Source organism: Chiloscyllium punctatum, chromosome 10, assembly GCF_047496795.1.
Source record: "Chiloscyllium punctatum isolate Juve2018m chromosome 10, sChiPun1.3, whole genome shotgun sequence".
In the NCBI taxonomy this organism is placed as follows: Eukaryota; Metazoa; Chordata; class Chondrichthyes; order Orectolobiformes; family Hemiscylliidae; genus Chiloscyllium; species Chiloscyllium punctatum.
Window position 1 is genome coordinate 44,978,657 of NC_092748.1, and position 26,279 is coordinate 45,004,935.

The window sequence follows — 26,279 nt, forward strand, 5'->3', positions numbered from 1 at the left end:
AGATTCTACACTCTGGTAGAAAATTTATCATGATAACAATTGAAGGTTAAGATTGAATTACCTCCACATACAATGACCCCGTAATCCAAGAGTATTGATTCATGCCTAATGGATAAGATTAAAATAGACAGCAATACAACCCAGAATTATCAGTAGCATGCAATAAACTTGCAGTTCATAAGGGCAGAAGAACTATGGCACCAAAAGGCTTGCATTGAAATTATTATGCAAAGACATAATTTTGGATTTGAATATTGCAATAGTGCTGCTTAAAATTTTGATTTTCCTTATTTTTAATGTGCTGTATTTTTGACGTCACCACATTAAAGTAAATTTCGCTTGCCAGCTAGAATTCATTTCACGAGGAATTCACCTCTGGTGTTGCTGCTTACAAGCATAGAATTACAATAACAGATTGTGAACCTAACAATTGCCATTGCATTACAAATGTAAATCATTTAGTAAGTGGCTTTGATGTATTTCAATGAGAGAAGGTACTATATAAATGGAAGTACTAGAACATTATTTATTGTTAGATGAAAGTTCAGAATATTGTAGCTATTAGGCCACGTTCCGCTCTTTTTGTAAATAGGCTGTTATATGCACAGCATTTCATTTGTGATTTAAGGCCCTATTTGGATGATTTATGGAGGTCTCTCTCTGTCAATGGGTACATTGTATCTGGTGAGAATAAATGTGGAAGTAATTTATTTTTAAACTGGATAAGTTGATTTTAGCAAACTGCATGGTGATGAGAATTTTTCACAACACAACTAGAGAATATATGTCATTTGATGCTATACCTCGCTAATAATCAGTTTGGAATTCTTGTTTTTCCCCAAAACAGGTGGAGTGACATGGTAGCTCAGTGATTAGCACTGCTGCCTCACAGCACCAGTGACCCAGGTTTGGTTCCCACCTCTGGTGACTGTCTGTATGGGTTTCAACTGGGTGCTCCGGTTTCCTCCCACAATCCAAAGATGTGCAGATCAGGCGAATTGGCCATGCTAAATTGCCCATACAGTTAGGTGTATTAGTCATGGGGTAAATGGAGGGGAATGTGTCCAGGTGGGCTATGCTTCAGAGGGTCAGTGTGGACTTGTTGGGCCAAGAGGCCTATTTCCATACTGTAGGGAATTTAATCTAATCGGCTCATCCACATTATAGCTGTTTCCAGCCCTTCATGCTAATTAAAATTAGATCCAAGGCCTACATCTTAGTAAGATTTAATTTACATGCAATGCAATCCTGCACAAAAAGTGTTTCAAAATAACCATTCTAACTTCATTGAGAGGTATTTGTTTTGTTTGTTTCACAAATAGAAAAAGCCATGAAAATTTGTGATGATAGTGGAAAATGGTTTCAACATCCAGAGAGTAATAGAACATGGACAAACTACACTCAGTGTAATGCACACACAAGGGAAAAACGAAAGGTATGAACACTGATTCGAAGCCTTCACAACACAACTAGAGAATACATGTCATCTGATGCTATTCCTCACTAATAATCAGTTTGGAATTCTTGTTTCTCCCCTAAACAGACAGCAGTAAACTTATTGTACTTGGCTGTGATTGGACATGGATTGTCAGTGGCGTCCTTGCTGATTTCTCTTGCCATATTCTTTTATTTCAAGTAAGTATTGCACAGTTATTATCTTTGCAACTGGAGTTACCGTTTTTGCCCCCATTTACTAGCTCATTTGTTCATAAAGAATATATCTCAAAAATGCGATTTCAGTAAACGTGTCACCCAAGTTATGGCCCAAGGAGAAAGTGGTTAGCTTTTGGCAGAGATGCGGAATCAAATCCTGGAACTTTTGTTTGAAGAATCCTTTAACATTGAGAAAAACAGTGAATTGATTTTTATTTTAAAGAATGTGCATTGTTTTATTTGGAATACTTCAAATGCTTTGGCTTGCCTCAGCTGCTATTGTGGAATTTGTCACAGCTGTCAAAATGTAGGGAGAGTTTACAGTGCAGCTTGTTATAGAGCTGTAGTCATAGGGTCATACAGCGTAGAAAAGTTGGATGTGGAAAAGCTGAAAGTCCCTTCAATGAAGATGGAAACTTTCTTTTTCAGCTTTGTAGTTTCAGAGCATCAACCAGGTAGGGAAAGGCCTTAAAGCAGAGCTGCACAATTAATTTCAGTTCACAGAGTACAGCTGACATAAAAATTGTACCGAGTGCTTTTTTCTTTATGTTGCTGACAAAACGGGTTATACAAATAGTTACTGAGAGTGAAGTCAGAACACACAATAACATAGTACATAAAAGTGACAGAATCTATTTACGTTACCCAATGTCCTATAAATTGATAAATCACAGAGATAGCTAATGTAATATTTGTGTTATTCACATACATGAAGCATACAGTATAGCTGTGTATGTCACTCACCTATATTGCAGATGTTTAAGCAGCAATCCTTTGTGCAGTATTGAATCAGAAGCTTTTCACTTCATCTATGTACATTTGATTTTTACATTAACGTTAACCGTATTTAATATTACTGCATTGCAAATGCGAATTTGTTCTTTCATAATCTTACAGTGTGGGCTACATTAAGATTAGTATGTACTCAGAAATATTGCTTAGCATCTGTGAGGAATCTGAATTGCTACACTGTAAAATGTCAGAAGTGCAACATAAGAAGTTTATTTATCAATTACATGAAATGAGACATAAATTATTTTACATCCCAGCAGGCTTCCCAAAAGCCTCCCTGACAAAAATGTCAGTGGCAAGACTGTGCCCACATCAGTTGGTTGCCATACAGCCATTTAATAGCTGGAGGGCAATTAATGTCCTCCATATGTGGAGGAAGTCCCTTGTTTATAATAGCAGTCAGCTTTATGCTACCAGGATGGGGATAGCGAACAATGGTCATCACCTTGAGAGATTTTTGCTAATGCCAGATAGGGAGCTAGGTTGAGGGGTATTTAGCAAGGTCAAACTAGGAGCCCATGGCATGGAAGCAAATGGGAAGGATGCAGTATGCACATATCAGGTAGGGAGGGGAAACCCAAGGGTGGGATGCAGGCATTGCAGTCATCCTATAATGGATCTGGTAGGGTTAGGGTGATGGCCTGAGTATGTATGGAGCACATTAATCGCCCTCCGTGAGTCTTGATGGGCTTGAATCTTGATTGTGGCCTCCACCTACCTTGCGAAAACCTTGTGATGGGGTGGAAAGAGACCTTGAAGTGCTCATTACGTGGCCACCTAAGGGCATCCATTAGCCTAAGGATGGAGGGATACCCACACCTTCCTCACTAGATGTAAATCTGTGGTGGTGCCAGTTGCAAATGGATAGATAATACACATAACTTTATGCTTATTGGTCACTTGCCCTGATGTGTATTAATTTAACTTTATGCTTATTGGTCACTTGCCCCGATGTGTATTAATTTAACTTTATGCTTATTGGTCACTTGCCCCGATGTGTATTAATTTCTGGCCAATGTCACAGTTAGCCTCCCAGAGGAAGTGAGGATACAAACAAAACTACAAAATGTCCTGCTGAGTTTACATTAAAGAATAAGCACTGATGATAGCTGGAGCTTTGCACTTGTCCCTCTTTTTTTTTGAAGTTGGGAAAATATGATAAGCCAAGCCCTAGTTTTGTTCTGTTTAATTAATCTCATCTCAATGACAGGTCAGAGATCATTATTCACTCCCACTGAAATAATGATTTTATTTATCTTTGATGCATCTGTGGACATCATTTCCTTAACCAGATTTTCAGAGGAAGCGTAGTAGAAAATCATTTGTAAAATTCTGACAGTCACCCATGAAACTGATTTCTACTCAACTTGCTGAATAGAAATAAAACTAATGTTGTCTGATGGTGACTTAGATCCAGTTGTGGCCTATAGCATTGATGTGAAGGAACCCACAACATTATAAATATTTGCATCCATACAAGTCTGCTCTCGATAGCAGATTCTGCTATTGCAAGAGTTACTGTATTTCTAAGTGACCTTATTATAGCCATTACATGAGAAGAACTATCCTTTAAATGAGATTCATTCATTTGGCAAATAGGTGGTGACTTAAACTTGTTATTGCACTTAAATTAGCTTCAGTCTTTAAAATATGACTTATACATAATTCACTAAGTGCCACAGTCATTAAAAGAAACAACGGGCTGGAGATAATCTATGGGCGATGTGGGTGAAAATGATCAGAAACAGATGATGAAATAAGTACAGAGATTTGAATTTAGTGCAAGGGCAGGGAGCTAAAAAAAATAAAGTGAGAGGAGTAATAGGCATCTTCATTTTATGTGGAAAAGGAGATGAGTTGGTTATGGATGTTGAAGTCAAGGCTGAAGAGAGCAGAACATGGATAAATGGTTTGGCAGCATTGAGATGAGATTAAGCCAGAGGAAAGAATTATCATGGAAACAGCAATATTTTACCTCAGTGATGGATAGAATACAGTATCTGACCTTCAGCTCAGGGTAAAAGCCAACATTGAGCTTGCTCGCCAATGGATTCAGCATGAATGAATAACTGCACCAAGGGATGTGTTCAAAGATTAGGGTTTGATGTTCTTAGTGGCATTGACAATAGTAGTTTGGTCCTTTTGATGTTAGAATAAACTTGGACAGAAATATGTCTGAATTGTAAGTTATGTATCAGCTTCTGTTAGCCTGAGTGCATTATGAACAATTTAATATTGAAGAACAGGTGTTGTTTGAAATGAGTTCTTTATGACTCAGGAAAGCAATTTATTTCTTTCTGTTCTTCTCTTATAGGAGTTTAAGTTGCCAGAGGATAACACTTCATAAAAATCTATTCTTCTCATTTGTTTGTAATTCCATCATCACCATCATCTGGCTAACAGCCGTTGCAAATAATCAGAAACTTGTTGAAAGTAATCCAGTGAGTATTTATTTAATTATTGTGGTGAACTGTAGAATGAATTTAATACCTGGGTGAAGGGAACACCTGAAGAGTGCTTTGAGTGTATTCAATTCCTTAAGCTTTTCAATGAGGCATTAATGCCTAAGGGGAAGTGTAAAGGGTTGATTTTGATGAGTTTGATGCCATTTAGTAGCTAGTCCAGTCTTCATGGCTGAGACATTTTACTGTATTGCCGCTGAACAGCTCACATATTTTTAGTTGTTACTTGACTGGTGAGGACTAAAGATCCAGTGACTCTATTGTGGAGCCCAGCAGTTTTATGTTGGTAAACAGAGGGGAATGGGCTTCCAGGGGAAGACTGTGAGTATTATATATCATCCTCCATCAAAAGCGACTTACCCATTGTAATCAGCCATCTGTGATACTTTGAGGATTGCTGGTTAGACCAATCAAAACGATGTGCACTCTGTCCATTAATAACCAAAGATTTTTCTCCACCAAGGAGAGGGAGTAAATTTAGATATTTAAGAAGGCTGCCATCTGTTTTAAGTTGGAGCAGTATTCACCTATTTTCAAGCCTGCTACAAAATGATGTAGATCCGACAATAACAGGAATAGAGTGATGATCTTCTTGTCAGCCCACTAGTACATCCACTCCTACGTGGTGACACCACTTAAAATTAACTAGGAGAAAGTGAGGACTGCAGATGCTGGAGATCAGAGTCGAGAGTAGGGTGCCAGAAAAGCACAGCAGGTCAGGCAGTATCCGAGGAGCAGGAGAATTGACATTTCGGGCTAGAGCCCTTCATTTTAAGAGCACCGAAAATCAGCCCGGCCTCCCTCTCATTGGGTAAGAGGCACTGCACAGAAAGTCCCGATTAAGTGAAAAGTCAAATGGAAAAACCCAGTGACCCCCTAAGAACATCATGTATGAAATGAGAAAAAGCTTTTGCCTGTCAAGTCCCACTTTCTATCCAAAGGTGAGAGATCTGTGGCTAGTTTCTCAAAAGTGAATAAACACTGACACAATTGCCATGAAGAAGAATACCTGCTAAAAAAAATTGTCTGGTTTCTTCAATCAAATAAATGTCCATATTTATAGAATGGATCAGTTGTAATCTACAGATATATTTCTAGCTAAGAAAAGAAAGAAATAGAATCATAGGCTGTGTTGATTTTGGTGGTAGGCCTAGACCATGCTGTGGCTAGTTCCAGAAACCATGTTTGGGGTTGCATTTGACAGCTGTAGTTGGGGTTCCTACCTTTGCTGAAGCAGTATCTTATCAGATAGATGGAGGTCCTACCTCTGATACTTACTGGCTAAGCAGTGGACCAACAGTTTCCAGTACAACTGTGGTCATTACCAATCTGCACTGAGGCATGGTAGAATGATTGCCACTGATGATCTCAGACCAAGGTGAGTAACACACCATTGCTCTGGCCAGTAAGCTGGATCGCAATGAGACCCAGAGATGGGTGACTGTCACAGTCAGGGTGATGGTTTCCAAGGGTCTTATTCTTTCAGCCCATGGGGGCCTTCATGAGATTCAGGATGCTCAAGAACGTGGGTTTTCCCACCAGGATGCTGGAATAGCTACCAAGCGGCTTGCTGAAATGGCTTAGCCCATTGCTGCTGAAGAGATACCGGGCTTCAATTGGCCTTCTGGACAGGAAGGCTGACTTCATCCCTCCCTGCCCAAGACAATCTTTGAGCCTCTCCAGCTTGAACTCAGTTTGGGGAAGTTGGGATGAGCAGGATCTCCACCCTGTACCTTTCTGCCATTTTTCTGCCTCCCTGAGGCAGTGGGAAGTGTAGACAGATCAATGGATAGAAGGCTGATTTACGTGATGGATTGAGCTGTGTTCATGACTCTCCATAATTTCTTGAGGTCTTGGGCAGACCGGTTGTCATGCTTCTGGATAAGACACTTTCTATGGTGCATCTATAAAAATTGTTAAGACTCATTGCGGACATACCGGATTTTCTTAGCCTTCTGAGGAAGTCGAGGCATTGGTGTGCTTTCTTGACTGTAGCATTATGATGGGTGAACCAGGATAGATCATTGGTGACGTTTACTCCTCAGAACTTTAAGTTCTCAACCATCCCCGGCTCAGTGCCATTGATAGACAGGAGCATGTCCTCCACTCTGGTTCCTGAAGGGGATTTGAAACTATGGCCTCTGATATTGGCCTGCTCACCAGGAGGAATGTTATTTCTTTCCTATTTAGCTTTCTTAAAATCTCTCACCATTTTGAACATCTCCATTATATCTTCTCTTAACTTTTTCTGTTTCAATTTACAATCTCTTCTCATATTTGAAGTTCTGAATTGCTGATATCATTCTTTCAAACATCATTGGTACTGTTTCTGAGGTCTGTCCTTCTTTTCTGAAGTGAGGAGTCCTGAATTGCCCACAGTACTTTCAGTTGACGCCTATCCAACAATTTATAAAGTTCTCCCCTCTCTTTTGCTTTGTATGATTCAGCCATTCAGTGTGATATATCATGCAGAAATGTTCACCTCTATTGAATTGTTACTTTCAGATTGGGACAAAATGATCACCTCGAAAAGAATAGCAAACTCAGTAAACATTTACTTTGGAAGAGAGCATTTTCTCTCAATTGAACCATACCTGCGATCAAGGTTGAGATCAGTATTCAACACTGTGCTGAGAGTGGCTACTGATATAAAAAAAATTGGGGCTCATTCTGAGGAAGGTGGTCTTCACTTGAACCAGAGGGGTACTAATATTCTGGGTGGAAAATTTGCTGGTGCTGTTCAGATGGGTTTAAACTACCCCAGCAGGGGGATGGGAACCTGAGGTGTAGTTCCAGTGCACAGGAGGATGAGAGTAGGGAAAGTATGGACTGGATTTCACAGTCACAGAAATGTGCTGGCAGACACCAGGCTGGTTTGAAGTGTGTCTACTTCAGCGCCAAAAGTATCTGAACTAAGGTAGGTGAGCTTGCAGCATGGTTAGGTATCTGGGACTTCAATGTTGTGGCCATTTTGGAGACATGGATAGAGCAGGGTCAGGAATGGATGTTGCAGGTTCCAGGATTTAGATCTTTCATTAAGAACAGGGAAGGTAGTAAACGAGGAGGAGGTGTGGTGATATTAGTCAAGGACAGTATAACAGTTTACCACAGAAATTGCAGAAGAAGGAGGCTTATGTGACGATGAGACGAGATGGTTCAGGTGAGGCAATGAAGAGATACAGATTAGCGAGGAAGGATTTAAAGAGAGAGTTAAGAAGAGCAAGGAGAGGACATGAGCAGTCTTTAGCAGGTAGAATAAAGGAGAACCCTAAAGCTTTCTATAGGTGTATGAGGAATGAAAGGATGACTAAGGTAGGAATAGGACCAGTCAAAGACAGAAGTGGGAAGTTGTGTGTGGACCCTGTGGAGATCGGAGAGGTGCTAAATGAATATTTCTCATCTGTTTTCACTCAGGAAGAGGAGAATATTGGAGAGGAGAAGAATGAGATATGAGATATTAGACAAGAAAGGATTGAGGTTAGTAAGGAAAAGGTGTTATCAATTCTAGAAGGAGTGAAAGTGGACAAGTCCCCTGGGCCAGATGGGATTTAACTAAGGATTCTCTGGGAAGCTTGGGAGGAGATGCTGGAGCCTTTGGCCTTGATCTTTGAGTCATCATTGTCTACAGATTTAGTACCAGAGGACTGGAGGATTGCAAATGTTGTGCCCTTATTCAAGAAGGGTGGTAGAGATGACCCAGGTAATTATAGACCAGTGAACCTTATGTCTGTTATAGGAAAAGTTATGGCAAGGATTATAAGAGATAGGATTTATAATTATCCAGCAAGCAACAATTTGATTATAGATAGTTAACATGATTTTGTCAAGGGCAGGCCATTTCTCACAAACCTTATCAAGTTTTTTGAGAAGGTGACCAAGCATGTGGATGAGGGTAGGGCAGTTGACATGATGTATATGGACTTCAGTAAAGCCTTCGATAAGGTTCCACATGGTAGGCTGTTGGAGAAAATGCAGAGGCATGGGATTGAGGGTTAGTTAGCAGTTTGGATTAGAAACTGGCTTTCTGTAAGAAGGCAGCGAGTGGTGGTCGATGGAAAATATTCAGCCTGGAGTCTGGTTACTAGTGGTGTGTCACAAGGGTCTGTTTTGGGACAACTGCTGTTTTTCATTTTTATAAATGACTTAGACACAGGCATAGGTGGATGGGTTAGTAGGTTTGCAGATGACACTAAAGTCAGTGAAGTAGTGGACAGTGTGGAAGAATATTGCAGGGGGACTTGGATAAACTGCAGAATTGGGCTAAGAGGTGGCAAATGGAGTTTAATGCAGATAAATGTGAGGTGATTCACTTTGGGAAGAATAACAGGAAAGCAGAATACTAGGTCAATGGAAAGATTCTTGGAAGTGTAGATGTGCGGAGGGATCTTGGAGTCCATGTACATAGATCCCTAAAAGTTGCCACCCAGGTTGATAGTGCTGTTAAGAAGGCATACGGTGTGCTCGGTTTTATTGTAGAGGGATTGAGTTCCAGAGCAGTAATGTCATGCTGTAACGATACAAAATGCTAGTGCGGCTGCACTTAGAATATTGTGTACAGTTCTGGTCGCCCCATTACAGGAAGGATGTGGAAGCATTGGAAAAGGTGCAGAGGAGATTTACCAGGATGTTGCGTGGCCTGGAGGGAAGGTCTTCTGAGGAAAAGCTGAGAGACTTGGGACTGTTCTCATTGAAGAAAAGGAAGGTAAGAAGGGATTTGATAGAGACATATAAGATGATAAGAGGATTAGATAGGGTAGACAGTGAGCTGTTTTCTTAGGTTGATGATGTCAGATTGTACAAGGGGTTATAGCTGCAGATTGAGGGGTGATAGATTTAAGACAGATGTCGATAGGCAGAGAGTGATAAGGGCATGGAATGCCCTGCCTGCCAATATAGTTAACTCACCACATTAGGGAGATTTAAACAATCCTTGGATAAGCACTTGGATGATGATGGGATAGTGTAGGGGGATGAGCTTAGATTAGTTCACAGTTTGGCGCAACATCAAGGGCTGAAGGCCTGTTCTGCGCTGGATCGTTCTATGTTCTAAAGGTTCTTTGAATAAGTGCTGATAAACTAAATACAAATAAATAAAGATTTTCTTACTGTGGTTTAGAAGCAATTGCCTGGATATTGTGGAGCAAGTGATCATTGTATTGGCCATTGATATCTCTTTGTATCTCTATCACTTGCCGTCAATTTTTAATCCCAGATACAGGAGCGAATTCATTCACTACTCACTGCTTTTCACTATGTTTTCTCCACTCGATCAAAAGCTCTTTTTAATATCTAGCCTCTTTTGTAGTCACCAGTTTGAAACAACATTCAAACAGATTTTCAGATAGCTAAAATATTTTTTAGCCACAATATGAAAATTATTGTGTACTGTATTCAGTCGATGAACTATTATTCACAGAACTGTTTTTCAAATCATTTTCTGCTCTTCACTTGATAATGACTATTGATCTTAATATTTCTGATATATATCTTTCTGAGAAAATAATATTCTTCCTAAGTAAATGTTTATCGAGATTCAAGTACTTTCAGTGATGTTTGTCTTGTTGCAATTCGAAATTAGTCATTTCAAGTTCCACAAACCTGACTACAAATTGAGCCATATTGACCAATGGAATATTAAAGTATGAAGCCAATCAGCCCCAATGTCAGCTCTCAAAAATAACTCCCCAATTAGTCCCACTCGCTCACTTTTCCAATATCTCTGCAAGGCCATATCCAATTCTCTTTTTTGAGTCACTCCAATTGCCTTAGATCAAGGGCTTTATTTCCGTGTTTGAGGTGATTAATAGCCTGAATGATAACAGGCCCACTTGTGTCTGGGTTAATGACAGTTGTTGTGGGATGAAGCCCCTTCAGTGATCACTAATTGGCTACAAATCACCCCAATTAGTGGTCGAGTGGAAACTTGGGGCTTGCCTTCCTGGATCTTAATTCTGGTGGAGCTGGAAACAAATTGGTGTCCAACAGGACCCTATTCACAAAATTGATTATCTCCAAGCTCACAAGCAGTGAAAGCAAAAGATTCTGCCGAACGACAGGAAGATAAATTCAAAACAAATCAAAAAGTGACTAACAGTAATGGAAAATATTGATTATAAAAATGCGTTTGTTATGTCACTGTATGAGCAATATTTCCCTTCCCAAAAGTAATCCAGGTCCATGGGCAAAGTGCTGTTGTACATTGACAGAATTGATTTCATGAGAATGTGAATTTGCATTTACTATTTAAAATGATCATGGACTGATAAAGTTAGATAATTGTCTAATCCTGTGAGTTCGACTTTACCATCCCTGGAGGTGTCAGAGAGTCATCGAGATGTACAGCGTGGAAACAGACCCTTCAGTCCAATTCGTCCACGCTGACTCGATATCCTAAATAGATCTTATCGAATTTGCCAGCATTTGGCCCATATCCTTCAAAAGCCTTCCTATTTATGGGGTGGCACGGTGGCACGGTGGTTAGTGCTGCTGCCTCACAGCGCTAGAGAACCAGGATCAATTCCCGCCTCAGGCGACTCTGTGTGGAGTTTGCACGTTCTCCCTGTGTCTGCATGGGTTTCCTCCCACAGTCCAAAAATGTGCAGGTTAGGTGAATTGGCCATGCTAAATTGCCCATCGTGTTAGGTGAAGGGGTAAATGTAGGTGGGTTGCGCTTCGGTGGGTCAGTGTGGACTTGTTGGGCCGAAGGGCCTTTTTCCATACTGTAAGCAATCTAATATAATCTTATACACCCATTCAGATGCCTTTAAAATGTTGCAATTGTACCAATTCCTGTGGCAGCTCATTCCACACACGTACCACCCTCTGTGTAAACAAGGTGCCTCTTAGGTCCCTTTTAAATCTTTCTGCTGTCACCTTGATGCTCTGGCCTCTAGTTTTGGACTTCCATACCTCTGGAGAAAACAACCTTGCTGTTAACCCTATCCATGCCCCTCACAATTATCTAATTAATCCAATTGAAGACAGGATAGGAGAGGAGGGGAGGGGGAGATGGGAGGAAAGGAAGTAGCCTCTGACAGACAAGCCCCTGCCATTGCATACAATCCCCTTGACCCCCTTTTCCACAGGACACGCACCTGACGAGAGAAGTGTAAGAAGTACTTACCTTATTGTTGGATTCCCCTGAGAGAGTAAGCTCAGACTGGCAAGCTTAATGACCCCGATGTCACCAGCCTCTGATTAGGTGGCAACCTCTGGGTTGCTAGTGTTGAGGCTTGTGACAAATTGAGAGACCTGCCCCTACTTACTGCGGGGTGGCATGATAAGGCAGGGAAACGGTGTGGGGATGGCATGTTAGTCTCTACCGAGTTACCTCGCTAGGCCTTCAGATGAGGCAGTATATTAGGGCCCAGGGCTTGGGTGGTTCAATGTGCGTGGTGTCTTGTGCTTAGTTTGCGATGGAGAGTTGGGGCTTGGGCCAGATAAAGCAGCAGGACCCCAATTACTGTTCCTGGCTCTGATGCCCACCTCCTCAATTAGGTAAATAAAAGGAAACATTCCACTGGATATTTTCTGTAATTGTTTAAATGCAATGCATTTTCTTTTCAATAGAATCATAGACTTCCTACAGTGTGGAAACAGGCCCTTCGGCCCAACAAGTCCATACCGATCCTCCGAATACTAAACCACCCAGACCCATTCCCCCTAACTAATGCCCCTAACCTACACATCCCTGAACACTATGGGCAATTTAGCATGGCCATTTCACCTAACGTGTACATCTTTGGATTGTGGGAGGAAACCAGAGCGCCCGAAGGAAACCCACACAGACATTGGGGAGAGTGTGCAAATAAAATGAGCTAACTTTATACTGTGTCTATTTCTGGCAAAACCTTGTTTGAAATAAGCACAAGCCATATTTGTAGCATACAATTATCTTGCACTACATTTCCGATTTTTCTATCATCCATGATTAATTTTCTTTGAACTGATACTTGAATTGCTCCAATGTGTTGGCACACTGCAGGGAATGCAGAGAAACAGCGGGCTAACTTTGCTGCTGTTTGTTCAGGTTGTCCTCTTCATTTAGTTGAACTGCTTAGTTAATTACATAACATTTTCCAGTTTTGGCACTGTGTAATTAACTATGGCCCACTGTATTACATTCACTAATCATAAAGCAAGAATTATTGCTTGAATAGCATTGACAGGTTCTAAACCTCGCAGCTTCTGCTGAATAAAATGACTCTCAGTAAGCTTGTTTGATATTTAGTGCTGGGGCAAAATCTGACCTTGGTTCTGAAAGTTCTTCTCATTTCAGATCAAGCTTTTGTACACTAAGGTGCCCCTACACAGTCACAGTGCAAGTCTTATCCTTGTTCTTTGCAGGTCAGCTGTAAAGTGTCACAATTCGTTCATCTGTACTTAATGGGCTGCAATTACTTTTGGATGTTGTGTGAAGGTATTTACCTTCACACATTGATTGTCGTTGCCGTCTTTGCTGAGAAGCAGCACCTGCTCTGGTATTACCTTCTCGGATGGGGTATGTATTTTCTAAACTGCAGTTTGGTGGTGACAATGTAGACCGTTAATTATATCAAATGCAGCACAAGCTTACATATTCATTTGTGTTGCAGGAGTGTTTGTGGAATGATTTGTGAATTTTGATCTCGCAGTATTAAGTAAAGTCCTGGCATTCTGAAAGTGAATATTAAAATTGGATACAGGTTTACATAATGCTTGTAATGAAACGATTGTGAAGCAACAGGTAGGGTCATTAGTATGTGGAAGTGGTACTTCAAACCTGATTTTTCCGAAGAACTATCAATAGAAGGAGATTATTGCAGAGAAGAATTAATGAAGACGTAAGGCAACCGCTGTCATGCTCAAAACATTAGACAGTGACTACATGATTTGAGAGTTTGTGCTTCCATTATTTTATGAGCCTCCCAGGTCATTTCAGCTTCAAGGTTGAGTTGAAAATGTTTGGATAAAACTAGCAGCTAACCACAGCCTGGCAAATTTTCACCCTGGGTCAACTTGGATTAGCACAGGCCATTTTCCAGGTGCCCTTTAATTTTGGCAGGAACCCAGCCTGTTTTGTAGGTGAGGGCTCAGTAGCCAGCTGTGGAATCCCAGGGGAACCCTTTAGCAGTGAACTGCTGCAATATTTGACAGTCGGGTTAAGCCCGTGCTGGCAAAAGGTTGATTGCTGGAAGTAATTGATCTTGAGTTGGGAGGTTTGGAGGGGTGTGCAGGTGGATCTCAGAGTAGCAGCGTCCAGGCCAGGGGATCCCAGAGGGGCTCGCCTGATGACCAGTGAGAAGAGCAGCCCACCCTAAGGCTGCCACCACCTGACATTGAGCACACAGTCTGTCTAATGTTCTCCTAAAATGACAAACCAGCTTCATTGTACATTCACAAGATCTGGATTTGGATGTTAAAGGGGCCTACTGCCTAACATAAACTGCAGCTGGAGTTGGTACTTCATCTGTGCAATGATAAGGCTGGTGGAAGATTGCTGAAGACAAAGCAGTGAATGGAATATGACAATACCTCATTACCCACCACTTCTTGGCCAATTTTAACTTGCCTGCAACAGACATAAACCCATTTAGAATGTGTTATAACCAATCGCCACTTTATCAGAGATTTTGTCAGCTGTACCTGGAATCAAAGCTGACTGAAAACCTCAGGAACAACTCAACAATGCCTATTTAAGCAAACTGCATAACAAAATGTTCAGTTTTCTTATTGATATCCGTACCACATTCAAGGAAATGGGTCATGAGCTGTTTCTATGGAAACACTGTCATTGTATCCAGTGCCAGTTCTGAAGGTTAATGAGTTGGACAGCGCTCTATTAACTTTACATTAGGCAGAGGAAACAGCAGTCTGCCGATTACAACTTGCGCGGAACAGGATTACCAAAAACGATCTGCATTACAGCCAAACATTGACAATGTGAGCAACAGAATTGCCCAAATTAATGCTCTTCTTTGCAGGTTTCCCACTTATTCCAGCCACAATCCATGCAGTAGCCAGAAGCTTATATTACAATGATAAGTAAGTGATTAATTTGTGTGAACCTTCCCTTTCTCTTTCTTAATAATGCATTTAAATTTGCGCAAAAATTCTCATGCTTTATAGTTATTTAAAATAGCAGACAATTTATTCTTTAAATGTTGTCTCTTGTACAGTTGCTGGATAAGTTCAGAAACACATTTGGTGTACATAATTCATGGCCCTATTTGTGCTGCCTTACTGGTAAGTTTAAATGACATTTTATTTTAATTGCATTTAATTTAAAAGGTTCACTGAAGAAACAGCCTATCATATGTATTAAGATACTGTTAAGTTAGCAACCAAATGAGAAAGCATGGTTCCAGCAGAACAGAAAATGACTGATACTTATTTTTGTTTCTGTAGGTGAACTTGTTTTTCTTGCTGAACATTGTCCGTGTCCTTATAACAAAGTTAAAAGTCACACACAGGACAGAGTCAAATCTTTATATGAAGGCGGTCAGGGCTACTCTGATTTTAGTTCCCCTGCTTGGGATCCAGTTTGTGCTGGTTCCATGGAAGCCAGAAGGCCGAATAGCTGAAGAAATCTATGAGTTTGTAATGCATATTTTCATGCATTATCAGGTAATCTTCATTATTAACCTGTAATTTGCGTTGTACATAGATTAAGAAATGAAGGCATTTCAGTGAAATGACAACTGTTTGAGAAGCATCAACATTTTCTTTCCCTTTAATATTGCCTTTTATAGAGGTTGGAAGTTTCCCTTTCTGAGTATAATATCTTCATTTACAGCAGAAAGATAAGGCATTTGTCAATGTCTAAATAAGAAAGAATTAATAAAGTCAGTTATCACCTGTCTATGTTTTTGTCAAGTTAAAATAATGCTAAAATACATCCTACACATAGAGGTGAGGGGAAAGCAAAAGTATTGGTAATTTTGTACTGTGCTAGAATATTGACATACTCCTCAAACAGTTAAATAATTTCATTGGATGCTGCCTAATCAAATGGTACAACTGGTTTCCATTAAGCCTCAAGCTATATATACGTTCATGTGAATATTTCAGACTGCTTCTGGCAGATTTTCAGTTCAAGTTGTAATGGATCAGCCTAAACCCTCTCAAAATATGTTAAGGAGATAACCTAGGCCATAACCTTTTCTTGTTTCAAAGCCAAGTGGTAGGTGTTACATTCTGAATGCATTTCAGTTGATCAAACTACCAGTGTTTGAAGTAAAACATACTTTATTCATGCACAATAGTTAAATTGCATATCAAAGAAAGAAGGACTGGAGTAACTTAACTCGACTGGAAAATCTAACAAAATGATAGAATATGTAACTGCTAAACAGCAACTGTTCCAGTATAATAACAACTCATAAACACACCCTTGGCAAGGCAAATTCAGTAAAATAGATTGTCTCATGTGTAATTCTCTAGTCCAGAAGGAAAGAATATGAAGAGAAAACCTTCAGCGAGAGAGACAGAGAATTCCAGCTTTTAGCTATAGGAAAGAAGAGAGAATTGGCAGCTTTCACAACCCCAACAACTGCTCAAGGATATACTGATATTCTCGTTCTTTGGGAGCTTGACCCCACCCATTCAGGCTGCTTCTATTGTTCCAACTTTAAAGAAAAACATCCAAGGCCTCACAAGCTGTTTCCTTTATTGGCTTGACACAGACCGTTCATTGCATCTGTCTCAACCTCTCTTCATAAAATAAAACAGGACAAAATGCATTTCTTAAAGCTGTAGCATCACCACAAAGTACAGTTTACTGTAATTTGAAATTTGCAACTCCCATAAGCAAATAATGCTCCACTTGATGCAGCTGAGCACAACTTTAAAATGCCTTGCTCTGTGAAGCATCTTTTTCTGATGGAGTTTATTGGTAAAGTGATGTTAACATGTAATTTTATATTTATTGTCTTGAACCTTTTTATGGTAGTGATGTTTTGTATCTGTCATGTTTACGATCAAGCAGATCTTGCTGATTACAAGATACAAAACATTGCTATCATTAATAGGTTCAAGGCAACAAATACAAAGTTACATGAAAACATCACATTACCAATAAACTCCATCTACCGTCCCATTACACATTCAACTGGCCACTTAATTCTTATGTGGGTAGACAGTCACTGCCCCCTTTTTATTTATCCTGTGTAAGGCCTCATGTTGTGAATGCTTGCATCGAATCTATCTGCTGACCAGTAAAGGCTAAGCATTGCTAACCACATTCAAACAATGCAAATGCAGAGAAGTCCTGAAAGGGTATGTTTCCCTCATTTACATCTGCTTTCCATAAAACTGTCAAGATATTGGCAGGCATATTCTGTGGCACCTGGCCAAGATATCGAATGGAACATGTGCCTGGTGACAGAGATGTAATGAGGATATCCTCAAACGCATTTCCACCTGACAAACCCGCTATAGGTCTGCCAAAATTGAGGTTATTTAAGCCTTTTAAGTGACCTATTCTTGACCATTTCTGCTTCCATCAGCATTTTATCCAGAGGTGTTGTGATTGCATGGTAAGACTGTCATCTTCATACTGGTGAAGACACCCTTCTCTATGGCTGTCAACTTCTTGGAACAGAAAGAGTTATATTTTCAGCAAGAAATAATTAGAATTAGAACTGCACTCACTGTTGAACGTGGATCCTTTACTATGTCATTGTAGCAGACTCCTTCTACTGGTTTATATAAATACAGTTAAAAATCACACAACACCAGGTTGCAGTCCAGTAGGTTTATTTGGAAGTACTAGCTTTCAGGGCACTGCTCCTTCATCAGGTAACTGTGGAGCAGGATCATAACACACAGAATGTATCACAAAAGATTACAGTGTCATGCATCTGAAGCAATTTATTGAACAAACCTTGATTGCTGTTAAATCTTGTTCAATACATCATTTCAGTTGCATGACACTGTAACCTTTTGCTATAAATTCTGTGTCTTATGATCCTGCTTCACTAGTTATCTGATGAAGGAGCAGCTCTCTGAAAGCTAGTGCTTCTAAATAAACCTGTTGGACTATAACCTGGTTTTGTGTGATTTTTAACTTTGTCCAACCCAGTCCAACTCCAGCATCTCCACATTATAATATAAATATGGAATCTCAGGTGAAAAAAAGCACTATTTTTAATGTACAACAGTGGCCATTCTATGGCTTGCACCTGGCCTCTGCAGATGAGCCCCACAACAACAATGACGAACTGCACTGAAAGATGCCCTATACTCAACACCGCTACCCCCCACTTACCAGTTTTCAGGGCTTGTCTTCCTGACCCCAGCATAATAAGTAAAAGAACTTAGCTTGCCTTTGAGAATCCCTAGAGTGTGGAAACACGCCCTTTGGCCCAACAAGTTCACACCGACCTTCCAAAGAGTAACCCACCCAGACCCATTCCCCCATCCTACGTTTACCCATGATTAATGCACCCAACCTACAGATCCTTGAAAGCTAAGGACAATTTAGTATAGCCAATTCACCTAACCTGCACAACTTTGGATTATGGGAGAAAGCCAGAACACCTGCAGGAAACCTACGCAGATATGGGGGAGAATGTGCAAACTCCACACAGACTTTTGCCTGAGGTTGGAATCAAACCTGAGTCCCTGGTGCTGTGAGGCAGCAATGCTAACCACTATGCCACTCCATGCATGGAGACACCCTCTTCCCCTAAAGCCTCAGCAGCCAGCGGCAGCCACCCTGAGACTCACTACGCAGATGTGCGAGCTTGGATTCTACTCTTGGTCATGATAGTGGGATCATTTACCTTTGATAAAACTCTGGCCAACAATTGACGTTTTATTTTACCTTTCTTGTTTTAGGGCCTATTGGTGGCAACTATATTCTGCTTCTTCAATGGAGAGGTAATGTACTTTGCATGTTCTAATTTTATAGTTCATTAGAAACTATTTAAAGGAATATAATTTAGGAAAGACTTTGGGCTCATTGGGTCCCTTCTTTTCACAGATCTTGTGTATCTGTTTCATAATAACCAACGTATCCAACCAACTAATTGACATTTGTGAAGACCATTTCTCCAAAGACTAAGCTCATCTGTCAAAAATATTTCTTAAAATATTCTTCAGAAGGAAAGGATTGTGCATGGCATTATCAATCCACTGGAAAAATTTGGATTGCTCAGTAGTAATTGAGCAATTTCTATAGAAACACCATAGTTGTAGTCTTTTCATGATACACTTGTTCCAATAAATGGAGGATGCTATAACTGACCTATAAGTGTTCTGATTTTGACACTAATTTGGAAACATAAAATGTGCTCATAATTTTATCACTTTGAGGAACAGAAATACTGATAAAAGTAACTCAGTTGGCATCTTTCACCTTACAATTCCAAGTAGAGCCCAGTCAATAGTATCAGATGAACTAACATCAACATGTTTACAGGGCTAAAGAGATTGCTAAAAGCAGCCATACAATTTCAAAAGAACTGTAATTTCTGTCAAAGTAAATCTTAACCTAAAATTTCCCTTCATTTTCTAAGCATCTTTCTTGTTTATTAATAATTACTTATTATATCTGGCTGTGTAATTTTGAAGGCTTTTGCATCTGGAAGCCGCTTTGCTAATCATTTATATACTCTCTTTTTGATAAAGAAGTAAGATGGCATACTGTAGATGCTGGAAATCTGAAACGAATACAGAAAGTGCCGAAGAAACTCAGCAGGTCTGGAAGCATCTGTGGAGAGATAAACAGCATTAACATTTCAAGTCCGATGTGACTATTTTTCAGAGGAAACATATTGGACTCCAAATGTTAATTCTGTTGTCCTTTCCACAGATGCAGCAAGGAGAAAAGTTTGCTTTAAAACCCCATTTTAATTCTGGAGTTTGTACTATGGCAGAGTATGACATTCAGTTTAGGATATCAATATTTACCATTACATAAGAGAAAATAAAGACACATCAGCTGTTATGGAGATTCAAAGTGTATTGCCTGATGGTGTAATAACTTCTTAATATTAGAGGATGATTCTCGAGATAATATTGATGGCTGTAGCTGTGAAATGAAGTGAGCCTCTGAAGCGATCGGTTCCAAACTGAAATAAATAGAATTACCAACTCCGATTTATTCTGTAAAGATTGAGATGAGATGTCATAGCAAAAGCTAATGCAAGAGGAATGATGTAGGAGTCTTGCTTTTCTTCTGACAGGTTCAAACTATTTTAAGACGTCATTGGATGCAGTACAACATTCAGTTTGGAAACAGCCTGACCCATTCAGAGGGCCTGCGTTCTACCTCTTGCACTGGTACTTCAATTACAGAAGTACACGGAGGTCTGTATAGTCATGAATCCAATGGTGAATATGTAAATGGCAAAACATGCCATGACATTGAAATCATTGGTCTGGAAACAGGAGAAATATGCACCTAAGGATTAACTACACACACGCTTGTATTGTTGAAGATTTCAACGACAGTGAGCATCTTCCTTTCACTTCAATGTAAGAGTTCAGCTGAGTCAGCGCTGAAAGTTATTTTCATCATCAAAATGTTACTTCTGAATTGGTTATTTCATATGAGATGAAGTGAAGGACCTGACGGATATATCCATGACCTGCAGGAGTTTAGCTATGTCTGCATTCAAAGTTATTTTCATCGTTGATATGCCTCTCTGCTGATTTTCAAGTGATTGTTTCGCATGAGATGAATGAAGAACATAATGGATATATCCATGGCCTTTGACACAGTTGGAAGAAAGTATCCTGCACTGAAACAAGAGACTTGGAAATATTCTTGCATTTCTGGTCTTCTGACCAATGTCTCACAAACTGTCAGGCTGTGAAGATCGGTGCAGTAGTAGATTCTGGTTACTATACAATCACTCACTTGTGCCACTATTGTTATACACCTTACCAATTCAAAGCTCTGTGTGGCGTAACTTTCACTGATGTAGAGAAAAAAATCTTAACATTCCCTCAGGGTTTCAGTTCACTGCCCTAATTATATACTAGTTTTACGTTTTCTACATTTTATATAAACCAGGCTCTTATAATTATTACACAAAAAGCTATATACCTATCTTGCAGTATTGAATTTTTGAATGTCATAATGCTGGAAAGTAAAATAGTGCTCAATTGTAACTTTGTTTACTTTGTAAATACAATTTGTGAAGTGTTGGCATATTTATTGCTTGCATAGTAAATATAGTAACAATGTAAAAAAGTATTCTCCTTCTTTAGCTGGAAAGTGCTTTGAAACATTGGTGATCATGAAAAGCTTTATATGAATGCAAGTCTTTCATTTACATTTTCTTGTTTTTTGGTAAAGATGCAATATTATATTTTTAATTTGTTTAATGTGTGATGATATTAACCATCAAAAATTGACCTATTTGCTGCCTTATATGTGTAATGCTTCTCAGTGATTCAACATGACATGGAAAATGTATTGAATGTCTGACTTCCTCACAGTTATTGCAGAGGAGGTGGAAGAAAGGAGAAGGTAGTCTCTTAATTTCTTCAGGGAAAAGCTGGTATGAGTTTAGTGAAGGCTGGGGGCTATTATTAAGCACCTCTCAATACACATGTTCGATTATTCCAATTTGAAACTCCACTGGATGGACAATAAATGCTAGCCCAGCAAGTGATATCTACATCATGTGAATGAGTTATAGTAAAATTTCATCTTGATAGTTTTTTTGAGTCCGTTCTATAATTTGTAAAGGTAATGTGACAGTATAGTAAACAAACATCATTATGCAATGTTACAGTGCAGAAATAGTTTCCTTTGTCCACTCTGCGATTTGTTTGGTCCACATTTTGCTTAATCTCACTCAATTGCTCAGTGCCCACTAGTATTCTTCCCTTTACAAGGAATTATCCAAATAATTCATTCACTTTTTCATTGCATGTGGCAGTGTTCTAACCCTCTGAATGTCATGACTTTTATCATTTCTCCTGATCAGAATTTACTCCAAGAAATAAAACATTATTTGGAATGGGAAACCAGGCAAATGTTTAACTTTTTAAGAAACCTATTTCAACAGCAAAGGGTAATTTTATAATGGAAGTGCAGATTTAAACTTTTTTTGTTTATCATAAACGGGCAACTTAATATTGTTAAAGTAAAATTAAAATAAATAATTCAGTAGTTTAATCTGACAGTTGTCAAAAACATGTTTTCAACATACTTTCAATGTCAAAAGTTGCACAATGGTCCTAACATGTATACAGTCTGACAGAATAAATCACATATAATGTCGGGATTAATGTCTTTTGTGTGTTTGGAATTGAAAGGGTTATATAAGAAATATCATAATTTTTTACAACATTTAGTGTTTCTGAAAATTTTAAAAATACAGCTTTCAACCAAACTGTGGGGGATGTACTCTCCTCTTGCCTATTATCTGCTGTATGAATGCCAGAGCTTACTCATATTGTGGTTGTGGCTTTCACGTCTATTATTGTCTTTGTTAAAATGGTCATGGCCAAGTTGTCAAATATTTTATTTTGTCAGTAAGAGAAACACTTATTGAATTTGTGTGATTATGATTGCAAGGTGACAGTTAAGGACTTAATGAATGAATATTGTTATGCATCAGGAGCAGAAAATGCTATAGAATGTCCTTTTGTGTTAAAAGGTGATAACAGATCCATGTTTCTGTAGGATGGTGTGACCATAAGATAATTACGCAAAGTTTATAAATATTTGAAAAAATGAAAATAAAAATTATTCAAAATTTATTTCTGATGTACATCTTATTTGTTTTTTCAAAGTGATTCACGAGTATCAAACTATAGGATGAATATCAAGTTTTATAACAAGTGTCGTGCAGATTTTTTTTATTTTCAGATTATGCATTTCACTGCAGTGAACAATACTAGCAGTGTGTTCTCTCAGTACATACCATGGGAAAATAATTATTGTGATTTTCTGTGACAGAGCCTGTTCATAATGGGATCAACAAATTGGTCTTATCAGTGGCGTAATTAAGCTGTTCTTATCCAATGCAAAACAAAAGCAATACATTGCTGATCCTGGAAATCTGAAATAAAAACAGAGAGAACCTCAGCATGTCTGGCAGCATCTGTGGAGTGAGAGAGAGAGTTAATATTTTGAGAACAATATTACTTTATTTTAATATGCTGCTAACCTACTGAGTTTCTCCAGCATTTTCTACTTTTATTTCAGAAGAAAGCCCAATCTTTTTTAACATTCTGGTTTGAAAAGTTCTGTTTTCTATGGACGTACAACAACATATGCATGTTAAGAATGTAGGTTTGCTCACTGAGCTGAAAGGTTCATTTCCAGACATTTTGTTACCTTATTAGGTAACATCTTCAGTGGACCTCATGCAAAGCAATGCTGAAAATTCCTGCTTTCTATTTATATGTTTGGATTTCTTTGGGTTGGTGATGTCGTTTCCTGTGGTGATGTTATTTGCTGTGGTGAAGTCACTTCCTGTTCCTTTTCTCAGGGGGTGGGAGATGGGGGTCTAACTCGATGTATTTGTTGATAGAGTTCCAGTTGGAATGCCATGCTTCTAGGAATTCTCATGCATGTCTTTGTTTGGCTTGTCCTAGGATCCAAAACCTCAACCTGAGCTACAAATCTTCTCACACATTGATATGCATGTTAAAGCTGAGCACTCAAAACTGCCCTGGGCAGACCGTGTCCAATCCCAGAATGAGAATCAACCAATATAGCCTAGGGTCTGGGAAGACAATGGTGACTTTACCCGGTTTTTACCTTTTAGATGACAGAAGTGGAATTAAGAAATCCATCCACATAAATGTATCTCATGGGGAAATACAGATCATCGGGGTACAATCCTAAAATGAGAACAAAGATTTTAAATTATTTTTATTACTCACAGAATGTGGATGTTGCTGGCCCAATTCTAATTGTCCCTGAAGAAATGAAGGTGTGTAATTTACCCAAACCACTGAACTGTGTGTTGTGAAGGAACCCATGTGGTGCTGCTAGGCAGTGTTCAGGACTGATTCAGGAATAGCAGTATATTTCCAAATGAGGATGCTGACTGATTTGAAGGGGAAGTCCAAGGTGCTGCCATTGTCCTTCCAGGCGAAACAACCAACAAGTTTTGAAGAATTTGGCCAAGTTGCTACAGTCCCAAAACAAATTTAGAAGAAAAGACAGTCAGCGGCACAGTCATGATTATCAAGAGAGAGAAACAGCAGCAGCCTTCGAAGCAGAAAAAAAGGAGGGCTCAGCATGCTGAAGGCAAAACCTTATTCAGATGCTGCTAAGAAATGTTGGGGGATGAGTATGAAAAGAGAGAAAAGCTAGTCCCTCTTAGAAAATACAGCCAACTCAAGACAAAAAGCTCTGTAAGAAGCAACTAACTGAGGGGAAGAGAGGTTGTGCAGTGACAATTACACTGGCTTGAGGCCCAGGATAATACTATGGGAGCAGGAGTTCCAATATTATCATGGTAAGTAGTGGAATTTAAACTAAATTAATAAAACCTGGAATAAGAAAAAGTGTAATGATAACTATCATTAATTGCTGGAAAAAAGAACCTCCCTGCTTCATTCGTGTCTTTTCATCAGGGAAATCTGGCATCCTTCCTTGGTTTGGCCGACTTTTGACTTCAGATCCACAATAATGTAGTTGGCTGTTAATTACAATCAGAAATAGGCAAGCCAGCTACTCTGTTCAAAAGATGGGCAAAAAAAATGCTTGCCTTACCAGTGATGCCCACATCCCAAAACAGTATTATGAAGAGGTTCTAAAAGATAGATTTAGTGATCCCTAAGGATATAAGAATAAAAGAATGAAGGCAGGAGGAAAAACCTAAAAGAAACTAGAGTGTGGATGCGAGTTTTCATCCCACTCTATAGCTACCTTGGTTCCAGAAATGGAACCATTTGGGAACATTGAGAAAATAAATTTAGACTGGGGCTTCAGAATTGGGAATGCCACAGCATTTATTTACGTTGAAAATGAGCAATTAAAAAAAATACTAAAAAAGGCTAGCAGAACAAGAAAGTCAGGGAAAATTGAAGATTTAAGAGGACCAGGACTCTACAATCGAGCCACATTGTATGATGGGAAATTTGATGGCATCTAGAGAATGAATGATGAATGAATGAATGATATGTTTATTGTCACTTGCATTTTACAGAGAGTAATACTGTAAAATACAGTGAAATGCTTCAAAAGTCACCATAATTTGGTTTCATTTTGAATAGTTTAAGAATAAGGGCAAAAGATATAACTGAAAGAAAGTCCTGAGCCCTGTGCCAGCTCATCACTGTCACCTGTGCTGCCACCCCTCCTCCACCACCTTGCCATCATCTGCACTGGACCACTATAGAGTCATACAGCATGGAAATAGACCCTTTGGTCCCACCAATCAATGCTGACCATAACCCCAAACTAAACTGGTCCCACCTGCCTATGCTTGCCCCATATCTCTCCAAATGTTTTTTATTCATGTACAGTCAGTTCTTTTATAATGCAATGGTTGCGTTCTTGTGCAACCCCATATGATAGAAAAATTGCACTTTAGAACCAGCGCTGAAAGTGTTGATAGTGTAATCATGTTACAACCAACATGTGTCTTAAAAGTTCGTGCTTTAGAAACTGCGTCCTCAATTCATCAATCGCATTACAGTAAATTCACATTAACAAAATGTGTGTTATAGCAGAACAACTTGTACTTACCTAAATTTTTTTTAGAACTTTGTGATGGTACCAACATCAACCATTTCCTCTGCAAGTTAATTCCACACATGAACTACTCTCTATATAAACAAAATTGTCCTGATGTCTTTTTTTTAATCTTTCTCATCTCACCTTAAAAATATTGCTCAATCTTGAAATCCTCCACCCTAGAGAAAAGATACTTGCCATTCACCTTATCTATACCCCTCAAGATTTTATAAATTTCTATAAGGTCACTCCAATATCTCCTATGATCATGTGAAAAATGTCTCAGCCTCTCCAGCCTCTCCCCATTACTCAAACCCTCTATTCCCAGCAACATCCTGGTAACTCTCTTCTGAACTCCTTCAGCTAAATAATGTCATTCCGAGAATATGTTGAGCAGAACTGGACACAGGACTCCACAGAAGAGGTCACACCAAATGCCCTGTACAACCTCAGTGTTAGGAAATACCGCTCTGGAGTGGAAGGATGTGGTTGGTGTTTTAGGCCATGAAGGTAGAGAGATATAAATTTTCCTGATGAAGAAGCAGGAAACAAAATTTTGGTTAAAGAAGCAGAAAAACCTAGAAGAAATGACTAGTCAACATTTTGATTATTAAAAGCAGCAAGAACGCCTTGAAGATATTGAGAAACCAAAAATAAGCAGTGTCGAGGTACAATATTAAAAAGAAATAGATTTTTTTTTAAAAACTGAAAGCAGTAAAGTATTATAGGTCAGCCAG

The 26,279-nt window shown here is 39.2% G+C and overlaps 1 protein-coding gene across 1 annotated transcript in view; it reads left to right on the forward strand.

Annotated features, from left to right (window-relative positions):
• calcrlb (calcitonin receptor-like b) overlaps positions 1 to 22,607 on the forward strand; it is a 79,619-nt gene extending 57,012 nt beyond the window's left edge. Inside the window, exons 5-13 of the mRNA XM_072579040.1 lie at positions 1,323 to 1,435; positions 1,544 to 1,635; positions 4,760 to 4,886; positions 13,254 to 13,407; positions 14,870 to 14,930; positions 15,065 to 15,131; positions 15,294 to 15,512; positions 18,726 to 18,767; positions 20,075 to 22,607. Of these exons, the coding sequence (XP_072435141.1) occupies positions 1,323 to 1,435; positions 1,544 to 1,635; positions 4,760 to 4,886; positions 13,254 to 13,407; positions 14,870 to 14,930; positions 15,065 to 15,131; positions 15,294 to 15,512; positions 18,726 to 18,767; positions 20,075 to 20,296 (1,097 nt within the window). The 3' untranslated portion in view covers positions 20,297 to 22,607. The remainder of the gene's footprint in view (positions 1 to 1,322; positions 1,436 to 1,543; positions 1,636 to 4,759; positions 4,887 to 13,253; positions 13,408 to 14,869; positions 14,931 to 15,064; positions 15,132 to 15,293; positions 15,513 to 18,725; positions 18,768 to 20,074) is intronic.
• Positions 22,608 to 26,279: the final 3,672 nt, after the last annotated feature.